Below are 12,346 nucleotides of genomic sequence, written 5' to 3'. Positions count from 1 at the left end.
CAGATTAACAACGGAGAACAAAATCGCAAATCCTTCCCAACAGAATCCCTGCCAGAAGAGGAGGCTGCAGCACGGGGCGGCCCTCCAGGCTCAGGAGCTTCCGTGCCAATTCCAAACATGGGGAGCAATGAAAGCTCAGGCCAGCGGGACGCTGCTGGAGCAGCTCCGGAGCGCAGTAATGTGGGAACCACGCGGCGGTCTGACATGCAGCACAGGGCATGGCAGCCTCTGTGCCGTGAGCGTGGGCAGGAAGCGGACACAGGGCAGAGCGAGCAGCGCCGGCACGGAAAGGACAACGCAGGGCAGCTCAGGAGCGTCCCACTGGGAGCAGCGAGGGCAGCAGCTTCCCCACCACTAAACACTGTTCTCCCAGCACAGCCCCAGCACAGCACCCATCCATACCACCAGCGCCGTGCCCAAGAGCTGCAGCACCCCGGTCCCTCCCCAGCCGTGCACCCACTGAGCACGGGGCTCTCCCACACCGCCCTGCGGAGCTGCAGCCTGGGGGGGCAGGGGATGTTTTATCAGCTGATCGAGCCCGTTTTTGTCACTCAACTTTAGCAAACAAACAGAAAAGCGACAACAATCTGAAGGCACCACCGGGAGCTCCTGAATAAACTGCTGCATCTTACATTTGCAATGGGCCGTGTGGATCGAGCATCCAGAGCTCTGTGCTGGAAGGACCGACCCCAGGCTCAGACCTCCCATCGTTCTCCAATCACACTCCAAGGTTTCAGCATTTCACCAGCACAGGAAATACACCGCTGGCTGTGCTGTGCCCAACAGCCATCACCACCACACCGCTCCTCCTTCCTATTTCCCTGAGAACTGACGATGGGGCACGCGGTTAAATGGGCTCCTCTGACCCTTCCTGGCTCTGCTATCGGAGCGGCTCGGGCTGCCCAGGCGCCCGCAGGGATGGGTGCTGCACTGCTCTGCATCGGTGCTGCTCCATCTGCAGCTCCAACACCACGGGGCTGCCATGCCCATGGAGCAGAAGCACTCCCGAAGGTAACCACCGTGCTCAGCCCACACTTTGTACAGAAAAACAAAATAACCTCCGTTAAATGGAAACCTATCAACCAAGGAGATGGGATCTTAAACGCAGACCGGCTCTGTGCTGGAGCTGAGCTGGAAATGTGTCCTCGTCCAGCAGCCACAGCCCTCCCAGCCCAGCAGTGCTTTGGGTTTCACTGCTGCCCTCACACCGCGTCGCTCTGCACACAGAACTGCTCAGCACATCTCCGTGTCGGACCCCTTTAAACCCCCCAGGAACGCACAGCTCTGACTGCTGCCCTCCTCAGCACCGCCCACCCTTCCTGCAGGAGCCCATTGCAGCTCACTGCGCCGTTTCCCTGCAGACCCCACTCCCTCCAGCCCTGAGCTCAGCCCCTTTGTTCCTAAAGGTAAAACCTCACACTGAGTCCCACCTGGGAGGTTCGGGCTTCATCACATCCAGCGCCTGGGAGGCAGTCGGGATCGGCCCACGACTGACCCAAACCTGTGACCTGCACGAGGTCAGCCCTTTTGTCCTTCCAGACCCTTCCATGAGGATCAGATGCTGTTGGCCTGAGGTTCTGAAAGACCATTAGAAACCTCTCCTTCAACTGTAATTCCTCATTAAAGCTGAAATAATCCGCCATTCCTTCAGCACGTTACCCATTCTGCAGAAGAACAACGATTGCAATTAGGATCCTGACACACTCAGAGTACGGCCCTCAGACTGGGACAGCGTGACCAACTGAACCAAACAGCACCGTGGCAAACAACAGCCCCAGCCCTGCCCACCCACGGAGAGCCCAAAGCCAGGACCACAACCCCTCAAAGCTCCCAGCACTATGAGGGCCACTGGAAGAGGAGGTGGCCATGCAGGAGAAGCGCTGTGCCAACTCCATCATGCAGACCTCCTCCATGCTATCAGTGCGCACTGCGGGTTGTTGGGAGCCCGGCCGCCCTTCTCCATACTCACATTATCCAAAGCACACCCAAATGTTCTCAATTCCTGTGTTCAGCCATGGAGAGCTGCAGTGCTTCCAGGACAGCACGTTGTGTTTGCAGACCGATGGCCACGGCGAGGAAAGCTGAAGCAATCGTTGTCAGTTATTTCTTCACTGCAGCAAAGCAGCTCCACAGCCCAATGGGAAGAGGGGTCCATTCTCGGGCAGAACTGGAGCAGAACAGCACACCACGCTCTGCTTTCCACCCGTTATTCTCAAAGCTATGCTGGAAATCTGAGGGGACGTTTCCTTCCACTAATTAACATTAAGAAGCCGTCAGACAGCTGCGCTGAGCTCCACCACCAGCCTTCACCCTCGGAAGCGCCCTCCAAACACAGCGCCCAACGCGCCGATTATTGGACAAACCGCTGCTCCAACTTCACACCGAAATGAGGAGATCCCAACACGGGACGCGTTGGGTTCAGAGGAGAAATCGCAGCAGAGCGACGTGCAGCCGTGCAGCACCCACTGCCCCGCAGGCAGTTTTGCACCTCCCGTTTGGTGGCACACGAACCTCACGAGGAGACTGCAGGCAAAGCCCGGCGTGCGGCCCGGCAGCCAGGCTGCTGTGCTGTGCTCAGGGCAGCGAGGAGCCCTCAGCTCGTCCTGCACTGCAGCGCCAACACACACAGCTACAGCTGTGTCCCCCATAGGACCGACCACCGTTTCAAGTATGGAGGAGAATCAGAGCGGTGTGAGTTGGAAGGGGCCCTTCAAGGCCATGTGGTCCCACTCCCTGCCGTGCACGGGGACACCCACAGCCCCAGCAGCGCTCACAGCCCCGCGCCGCCCTCGGGGGGCTGCAGGGATGGGGCAGCACCGCCTCTCTGTGACCAACCCCAATCCCTGCCCTTTAAGTGTGAAACGCCTCTCCTCCCATCGCACAGACCCGCTATGGACTCCGTCCCCTTACAGCCCTTCAGATACTGAAAGGAGGAGTTACCACTGGGACTGCAGCATCCCACATTCAGTCATCTGAACAAGAGCAAAACGAAGTCATCAGCAATGGCTGGAACAAACTGGAACCAAAGGGAAGAAAGCTTCTCCGGAGCACTCAAGTGGAAACTGTGAAATCCCAGCCCCACGGAGCAGCTCTCCCTGCTGCCACCTCCCCGAATATCCCCTCACCCAACACCCCCCCCCCATATTGGGTGCTCACTGTCTCTCTCACAGAACGCTCTGCTGCTGCCCCGGCCTCCAGCACTGAGCAGCCACCACTGATGCTCTGCGTGCATTGGGTGCCCACTCACACACAGCTCCCACGGAAGGGGACGCAGAGCTGCTCCCTTTGTGCTCCGCAGCCCGGAGCAGTGACCTCCTCACCGCACCGCTGGGCACCGCCAGCCTCACATAACGCCTCCCCTGCTGCGGTCAGACACAACAGCACAGGTTAATAGATGGTAACTATATGAGAGTTTCAGCCCAAATCTGTGCAAAAAGGGACCAAATTCGGAATCTTTTCCAACGTGGGTCCCGGACGGCACAACCACGCAGGCCGAGCAGGGAGGCAGGAGCCCCGCTGGGACACGGGGAGATCCCCACACGTTCCATCGGAACGCAGAGCTCCGCACAAAGGCCGACGCAGCTCCTGTAAACCACCGCACCCCTCAGCAACGAACGGCAACCGAACATTCGCTGTGCTCATCTGCAGGGGGAAGGAAGGCCGGCAGCCACGCCAGGCAGGCCTGAAGGGCTCCCTCTATGCTGCAGGCCGGCGCAGGCACAGCCACAGGGCCACGGCGGGGGCAGACGGAGCCAAGCCCTGCACAACCACGGGCTGTTCCACCCTCGGAGCTCCGACTGCTTTCGCCCCACTTCTAAACGCGCTCAGTGAAACCATCCGATCGGACCGAGGGGTCCCGGCCTTTATAGGTGGAGATGAGAGCACGCAGCTGTAGTCGGTCATTATTCCCTCAGAGCGCTGCTCGTCTGCCTCTCTAAGAGATACGGAAGCTCAGAAGGGGCTTTTATTGCCGGGCTTTGCTTTTTGTGTGCACGGAGATGAGAAACGCAGGTGAGATTTTTAAAACAAACCACAAAAGAAAAAACACCTCCATAGAAATCCCGCTCCGCTCTCAGCCGCCGAAGCACCGCTGGCAGTGCGCGCTCCAGCAGGGCCGTCCTCCTCCAACACATTACATAAGTTCAGCGTCGGCCGCGTATTGAACACCATCCCATCCCCTCGCCGTGCAGCCCCGCTCGGTTCCACGCCGGGATGGGCGCGGGGCGTTCCGTGCCGGCCGGGAGCACACGGAGCCCTTCCAGAGCAGCTCCGCCTTCCGCTGCGAGGAGCCCCGCGCCGCTCCTCCGCCACAAAGATGCGCTCCGACTTCACTTTAATTCGGCGAAGGAACGGCCGACGGGAGCCCCGGCACCGAGCCGAGGAGCCCCGAGGGGCGCTCGTTTGGGGGCAGCGCCGCTCCGAACTCCGAGCGTCGCCCGCAGCGCTCCGGCCGGCAGAAGCGCGGCCCTCCGCTCGGCCCTCCGCTGCCATCGCCGCCCCGGGGCGGCCGCGCCACCCCCGGCTGAGCGGAGCGCACCGAGATGAGACGACGGGCAAACGTCGGGCAATCGGATTTCCGCTCCTCGCCGCTCGGGCCGTTCGTCCCCGTCACGGAACGGCCGCTCCCGACCGCGCAAACTGCGGGCTGAGATCGAACGGCTCTCAGCAAACGGGGTCAGCTAACAAAAGAAACCCGGAGCCCGCGCCGCAATGGCGAGCACGGCGCGCCGCCGGGCCGGGCGACGAGGATGAGGACGAAGGCTCGCGGCTCTTCCCGGCGAGGATCGCGTTCTAAAATGGTGGCCGTGTCTGCCCGGGATTCGGCGAGCGGAGCCGGCGGCCGAACTCGGGCCGAGGAGCGCGGGGTCGTCCAACTTGCGCAGTTATCGCCCGCACGGGGAGCGCCGCGCCGGGCGCCGCGGGGCCGGGCCGGGCGGGAGCGCAGAGCGGAGGGCCGCGGCCCCACAATGCCAACATGGAGGGCAGCACCCGAGCGCCGCTCCGCACCGGGGCCGTTCGCCCCAACTGCGCTCCGGGACGGCGCCGAGGGCCGCGCCGGAACTTTTCGTGGCCGAGCGGCGGGGGGAGGCGCGGAGAGGCCTCGGCGGGGAGCGCGGGGTCAGAGCTGCGCCCGCCGCGGGCCGACTCCGGCACTTGGAGCGACTTGGAGGCGGCCGAGGGACGGACTGGGGGGGGAAGGAGGGGGGGGGACGGCGGAAGGGCCCCGTCCGGCCCCGGGGGCGGCCAAACTTCCGCGCAGCGCCGGGGCGCTCCCGGCCGGGCCCACCTGCCCGGGATCGGCGCCGGAGGTGCGGCTGCGGGCCGGGCCGGGCCGGGCCGCCACACAAAGGCCGTTCCCGGCGGCGCCATGCGGGCACTCACCGGCGGCGGCCGCACCTTGCAGATGCCGGTCTGCTCGGCGATGGGCCGGATCTTGTGGATGAAGGCGAAGGGGTCGGCGAACTCCTCCCAGCTGGGCTCGAAGACGGGGCACTCGGGCGGGGGCAGGAACTCGGCCATGGCCCGGCCCGGGCCGCGCCGCCACCGCCGCCGACTCCGAACAATCCTCCAACAGCCGCCGGGGCCGCCGAGCGCCTCGAACGGGACGTGCGCGTCCGCCGGGAGGTGGGGGGTGGAAGGGAGGGGGCGGGGGGGCACGGAGCCAGAACGCGAGAGAAAAAGAGTCCGCCCCGGGCTGGGCGGGGGGAGGGGGCGGCGGCCGCCCCGCCCCGTCACGCGCCTTTGTGAGGGGGCGCCGGGCCGGGCCGGGGTCGCCGCGGGGCGGGTGGCGGAGGGGGGGCGCGGCCCGGGGCCTTCCGAGCTCTCAGCGCGGAGCCGCTCCGCTCCCCTCCGCCCCGCGCCGCCCCCCGGCCGCGGAACGAGCCGAGCCGGGAGCTCCGAGCGGCGGCCCCGCGCCTTTGTGCGCGCCCCGCGGACCTCCTGCCCCGCACCGCTCCCCCCAGCACCGCTGGTTCGGGGAGCGCCCGCAGCCCCGCGCCGCCGCCCCCGACGGCCGCCGGAGCCGCTCCTCAGCGCAGCGCTCCCCGCGCGGAGCCGCTCTCGGCCGGGGGTGGGGGGGGGGCGATGGGGGCCCGCGGCCGTTGGGCCGCGCGGCGCCGTGAGGGGCGCTGGGCCCGCGGCGCTGTGTTTACATGCGCGGAGGGATCCGCACAGCTGACGGCCGCCGCTGCCGGCGCTTCTTTTTTTAAAGAGCCTCTCCGCCGCCTCCCATTGGCTGCGCCGCGGCCGCGTCACGGGGGGGCGGGGCCTGAGCGCGCCGCGCGGACGCATTGTCTGTGCCCGACCCCGGGCGGCCGCCGCCGGACTGAGGCGGTCTCGTCGCGGCCCCGCGCGGCGCTCCGGCGGCAAACGGTCCCCTCTCCGCAGCCGGAGCGCCGCGCGGCCGCTTTGTTCCGAGCGCCCCGAGGCGCGGCCCGATCCCCCGTCCTCCCGAGCGGCGCGGGCCGCGTCGGCGGCGAGACGGGCCGGGGGGCTCCGCGACCGCGACGGAGCGCGGCGTCGGACGGGGACGCGCCCCGAGGGCCCGGCCCGGCGCTGCCCCCCCCCCGCGACGCGGAGGGAGGGGCGGCTCCGCCGCAGCTGCAGGCGCCGCACGTAGCGCACGTGCGTGCCGGCCTGGCCCCGCCCCGCGGCACCGCCCCCACCGCTCCCGTCCGCGCTCCCCGCAGAGCGGAGTGGCTCCGGGTCGGTGCTGCCGCTGCCCCGCGCGGCTCAGTCCCGTTCCCGCACGCGCGGACCGCGTCCCGCCGGCTCTGGGGCCCCGCGGAGGCTTCGGGCACGGCACCCCCCCCCGGCCGCCATGTTCGGAGCGCGGCCCTTTCCGTGCGGCTCCGCTCAGCCGTGGGGACCGAACCCCTTTTGTTACACAGCACGGCCTTAACGAAGCACCGACTGCTGGCCTACAGTCCCCCCCCTTCGAGTAAAACCCACGCGGTGCTGCCACAGCAGCCTCCGCTGCCGTGCTCGTACCCACAGCGGGGAGGAGACGCCCACCCCGTGGGCACCCCGAGCAGTTCAATGGTCCCAACGCCAAAACCGCCTGCGAACAGCCCGAATCCCCCACGCCGGGTTCCCGGCCCCCCGCTGTTCCCACAACGCGGGAATTTAATTCATCAAATTGTTTGCGGGAAGGAGGAAGCCATAAACTACCCCAACTTCTGCTCCCTGTTTGAGTAAGAAGCTTCCACAGGTCCAGACGAGCGCTTCTCACTGAAGAACTGAAATGGAAACTGCCTGTGAGCAGCGCAGAGGCACGGAGGGGGGCTCAGCTGCAGCCCCCGGCCCCGCGGGGCCGCCCAGCAGACACCCGCAGCACACACGGGCGGAGCTCACCGCAGCACACAGCCCCACCTCGGCCCGAGGAGCCGCCCGGGCTCAGCTCGGAGCCGATGGAAGGGCCGCAGCTCAGGCGGTCCCACGAGTTGCCTTCCGCCGCCGATCCGCAGGTGAGAGGGCGGGGAGCCGCTTCCCTGTGCGAAGCAGCAGCGAGGTTAGGCAGCCAGAAGTCGCAACCCGTTTACATGAAGTGCATCACAGCTGTTTCCTACTCTCGTTTTTACACCGAGGCGATCTCCAGTAGCAATCGCCTAATGCAATGATCCGGGGAAGAAAACTAAACGACGTCATCAGCTTAGAACAGCTGCTCTGCACCATACCCGGAGCTCAGGGGTCCCCAGCACGGAGCAAAGAGCTCTGAGCAAAGCGACTTCCATGGCTGTGCCAACGTCAAGGGTGCCTAAATGTCCCTGTTTATCAGAAACCGCCCGAGTCTTCTTGGGGACGACTCCCCCAGGACTCATCCCATCAGAGCCAGAAGGGCCGTGTTTAGAAGGACCGTTTCTGCTAATAGAATCAGGTACAAAATCTCCTGTGGGACTCTGATGGAAAAATACAATGCATGCAATGCAGGTGCTTTACATTGGAAGTTATTACAGGGGAAGGCAAAGACAATGCAAAGATCAGAGCAGAGAGGAGAGTTAAAATGACCCCAAAACCAAGAAGATTGTCCCTTGGAGGGAAGGTGAGGGTCCAGGTGGGGAGGGTCTGCACGCCCGCAGGCATCTCATCATTCCTACAGCCACATCGACACAAACGTGCTTCGCTGTACTGGGTGGGTTGGTGGCACAGCACTGACTTTGGAATCAATAGCTCCGGATTCTGGGATAAAGCAGCACACCTTACAGAGGGAAAGGCAGATTCCTCCCAGCTGAAATGAGAATGCATGCATTCTTTAAGGGTTGGGTAGTCCTATTTGTTTCCAAGGATGTGCTATAGAACTAAATCGTACATCGAGGAGGGGCAAACAAGAACAGGAGCTGCTAGCAGGAGCCTCAGCCAGAGGAAGGCATCCTCAGTGCCAGCAGCCTCAGCTGCACCCCATAGCACAGGAGCTCCAACTGCAGCCCGTTCCCATGGCACCCCGAGCCCTGGGACAATGGGAGCACTGGGAACCGAGAGCAGCTCTAGGAAGGATCAGAGCCCAGGGCTCCGAGCAGACAGGATATCTACAGCTCTGGGCACTGAGCAAACCCGAACTGCTCCCAGAGACTCAGAAATCATGACAGGATGCTGACATTACAGGAACTCCACTGCGGGGTTACCTCGAAGAGGCTGGAACAGATCCTGCTCGAGTCCAAGGCAGTGTCAGACTGCGGTGCCCAGAGAGGCTCAGTACCACATATGGAGCCTACAATCAGTTTTTTGCCTTAAGTCACAGATAAGTGAACTCCACTGAAGCCAAAGCACTCATTTCAACAGCAGATCTTTGCCCAGTTTAAATACACGTTCACAGCATAGGGCAGGGGGGAAACATGCTGAGCCTTTCAGCTCTTTAAGAAAATTGATTCCTGGGAACAAACAGATTTGGTAAGCAGAATGTATGACAGATCAAACCAAACCAGTTTACCTGGGCAAACCAGCCACTTGTATGAGCCTGTAAAGCAATCTTAATTTCATCACTAAAGCTAGGAAAGGGTTTCACACTCTCCAGAAAGCCAGCTGCTCCAAGGCACTGCTGCACTGAGCACAAGATTAACAGCGTTAAGGTACCCCGATCTCAGGATCCTGTTTAGGAATACGGGTGGATCTGGATGAGAAATTCTGGAAGTGTCATTAACAGCTGGCAGGCGTTGCACTGACTCCTGCTGTGGTGCCAGGGATGCACACCATTCGCCTTGCATTTCGCCTTGGCTGATTTGAGCCCCAGAGCAGCATTCCCAGGTGGATAACAATCAGGAACTTTGCTAGGAATTTTGCTACAAGAGAAGCAGCAGTTTCAATATCTGGTTGTCTCGGTACGTTTTCCCCCAGAAACTGTGCTCCAAACCCTTGCCCTGCTATGTGCTGGCTGACAACATGCAGGCTCCACATCTGCGCGGTGCCTGCCGTGCTCGGGGGAAGCCTAACAAGCACCACAAGCTCTTAACTCTTCAGGCTGCAGGCTGAACATGTCAGCTACAGGAAACCACGCGGAGGGGCCACGCTGAAGGGGCAGGCAGGAAATCTGAGCCCCGTCTGTGGGCTGCGCTGAGCTGAGTGAGGACGGAAGTCCCACAGCTGCACACAGCTCCTGGTGGGGACTGTGTCAATAGGCAGGTAAAGGCAGATGGGGAGCACGTGGAGCTCTACAATACTTCTGTTCAAGCATGGGAAGTCCTTGACAGTTGTGCAACTCCCTTCAGCGTTACTTTTATTAATAAAGTTTCTAAAGTCTCATACCCTCTCATTAGCTTCTATTAAAGGCTAAATAGAGTCTTACTCCAGATCCAGGGCCAGACTACCGTAGGCACACGGATAAGCAAAGCAGCACTGTAGGAAGCAGAGGCAGAGCTGGGCTGTTTCACACGCCTCTCTCCACCCTCCAGCAGCTGCTGACTCACTCAAATTACAGTCGTACCTGCTTACTCTCCGCTGTGCTAATAGCAGTGTGGGACACAACCTGCTTCCAGGCAGGACGTGCCGAGGGTGGGATGCTTCTGGGTAAGTGAGGAGGCTGATGAGGGAGCAGCCATCCGTGCAGCGCTTGGAGAGTCAGCGAGGGCGAGGTCCAGCTCATTATCTTAAAGGTACTGTCTAAAATAGGTCAGAGTAATCTAACCCTAAAAACCCCCTCAATGCTTTGCATTAGCTGTGAAGGGAGCCGTGGGTGACAAGCTCAGGTCTGGACCTCAGTGCCGGGGAAAGCAATTCAGCCACGCAGCCCCTGCAGCACAGTGGGCTGAATGGAAAAATACAACTTGCCGTGATGCTCAGAGCCACAAAGCACATCTTTCTTAAAAAGGAAAGGGTAACTGCAGGGAAACAAAGCACCATCACAACCGTTCCCCGGAGTATCTGAACTCAGCTGTGGTTTCTGCATGGGTTGAGTGGAAACAGCAATAAAAAACCCACTGAGGAGCCCATCCCTCCTGCCAGCCGTGCAGAGCCCACTATCACAGAGTGCAGGCACTTTGCACCGCCACAGATAAACCCACTGCCCTCCTCTCCACCGCTCAGTGACACTGCACAGGCCCAGGCAAGGAGAGAAGCTGGCCTGGTCATAAACATTTAATTAAAGCTTATAGGAGAGAAAGAATGACAAACTACCACTCAGGTTCCTAAAGGCAGATGTGTACAATCATTTAAGCCCTCACAAGTCACTAAAATACACTAAAAATGAGTCTAAGAGTAGACAGAAAAGTAGTCAGAATGACATTGGGTTTTAAGCCACCATCATTCACAGATTACTTACAGAGAGGGTATAAGCATGGAGGAATGGTTGCAGATTGCTCAGATACATTGGAGGATGTGTAAGAGCTGCACGAATTAAAGCAGAGAAAAATATTTCAGATAGTATTTCAGATAACACTGATGACATGAAATGACCACGTTAGCCAAGGGAGCAAGAAACCACATGAATCACAACCAGGCAGAATGATGCAGAATCTGGTAGATGGCATGTAGGCTTAAAAGCAGCTGGTGAGCCAGAAGGCATTTGAAGGAGAAAGGATGTGATTAAATAACCTGGCAATGGAAAGAATTTAATAAACTCCTAAAACAAACATAAATCAGACCCCTCAGAAGGGGCTGCATTCGGAGGGTTTTTCAAGTGGCTTTTCCAAAAATCTGGACTGCTCCGGCAGGCCTGGCTTCCCACATCCATCTCTGCAACCCTGAGCACCTGACAGCTGATACAAAGCTTTCAGAACATCCAACCGACGAGCACCTTTTGCAAGGGAGTACAGGACTGAACAAGAAAATAAGCTGCCAGTGGCAGCAAGTAGAACTGTAAGGCTTGCTCCTGATCTGCCAGCACCTGCAACTGCCAAAACATGGGTGTATTGGCTCTCGGGTGCTGCAGAAGCATTCCGCAATAGACACGTGTGAGTATTTAGTACAGCTGATCAAAAATAAACGAGGTCTAAACCAATGTGCAGACAAGCTGTCCCTCTGAACATTATCAAGCAAATTTAATACACAGACACACTTAGTAGACACCAAATACTTGTAGGCACTGCAGATAACGAGGCCAGTGCACATATGCTGCAATAGACAAAGCTGGAACTTAAACACACTGTTGATATCTGTAACAGCAGTGAACAAGTAAAGAAACAGCCGGAATTTGAAAACAGGAAGATAAACACTACAAAGCAAAAAGAATAAAACAAGAAACAGAAGTACTTCGTGTCAAAGGGCCAGTAACTGTCACCTGAATGGTGAGATAATCCATGGATGAGGAAGCCCTCCATTTCTGGGTGCCATATGTGCTCGCTGCAAGACATTAACACTTCCCAAAAGTATCTGTGGACAATAGCAGAAATGGTTCTATAACGCACTGAGACGTGACTGGGACACTTCCACTAATGCATCGCATGCTTCTGCCTTCCACATCAACACTCCATTTAAGTTGTGGAGAACAAAGACAGAAACCATTTTGTCCCAGTCAGCACCCAGTAATCGAGGCTGGGGTTCAGCTGCAGCTGCCCCATGGCACCCCATGCTTCCCTCCTGCCCGCTGTGGCACTCAGCTGACTCTGTGCTGAGCCACCAGAGATAGTGAAAGCTTCGTCCTTCTCCCTACCCCAAGAATGGATTAATTTTATCTATTTAACACAAAAACAGTGGCAGAGCCAGCACAAGCACAGAGACAAGATCGCCTGGTGACGGAAGAGGGAGTACGAGGGAGTATGGGATGCAGTAGTTAGCAGTTCAGGCTGTCCCACAGCAGCAGGCACAGATATTCAAACAGAACTGAAAGCAACTCTGCATGCAACACAGCTTTGATAGTGCAGAATTGCATGAAATCAGCTCCAGAACTGCTGGAGGACAATGGCACGCTAAAAATGTT

The 12,346-nt window shown here is 59.7% G+C and overlaps 1 protein-coding gene across 2 annotated transcripts in view; it reads right to left on the bottom strand.

Annotated features, from left to right (window-relative positions):
• The window catches only part of KDM5B (lysine demethylase 5B), a 28,442-nt gene extending 22,844 nt beyond the window's left edge, over positions 1 to 5,598 (bottom strand). Inside the window, exon 1 of one of the 2 annotated variants that reach the window (NM_001031029.2) lies at positions 5,383 to 5,598. In NM_001031029.2, coding sequence (NP_001026200.1) covers positions 5,383 to 5,520 — 138 coding nt within the window. In that variant the 5' untranslated portion in view covers positions 5,521 to 5,598. Of the gene's footprint in view, positions 1 to 1,969; positions 4,828 to 5,382 lie in introns of those variants that run through there. The other variant, XM_046904138.1, reaches the window with a different exon arrangement.
• Between the last annotated feature and the right edge of the window lie 6,748 nt (positions 5,599 to 12,346).

The sequence above is a fragment of the Gallus gallus genome, chromosome 26 (genome assembly GCF_016699485.2).
Source record: "Gallus gallus isolate bGalGal1 chromosome 26, bGalGal1.mat.broiler.GRCg7b, whole genome shotgun sequence".
NCBI classification, from domain to species: Eukaryota; Metazoa; Chordata; class Aves; order Galliformes; family Phasianidae; genus Gallus; species Gallus gallus.
This window is presented reverse-complemented; position numbering and strand designations above follow the sequence as displayed.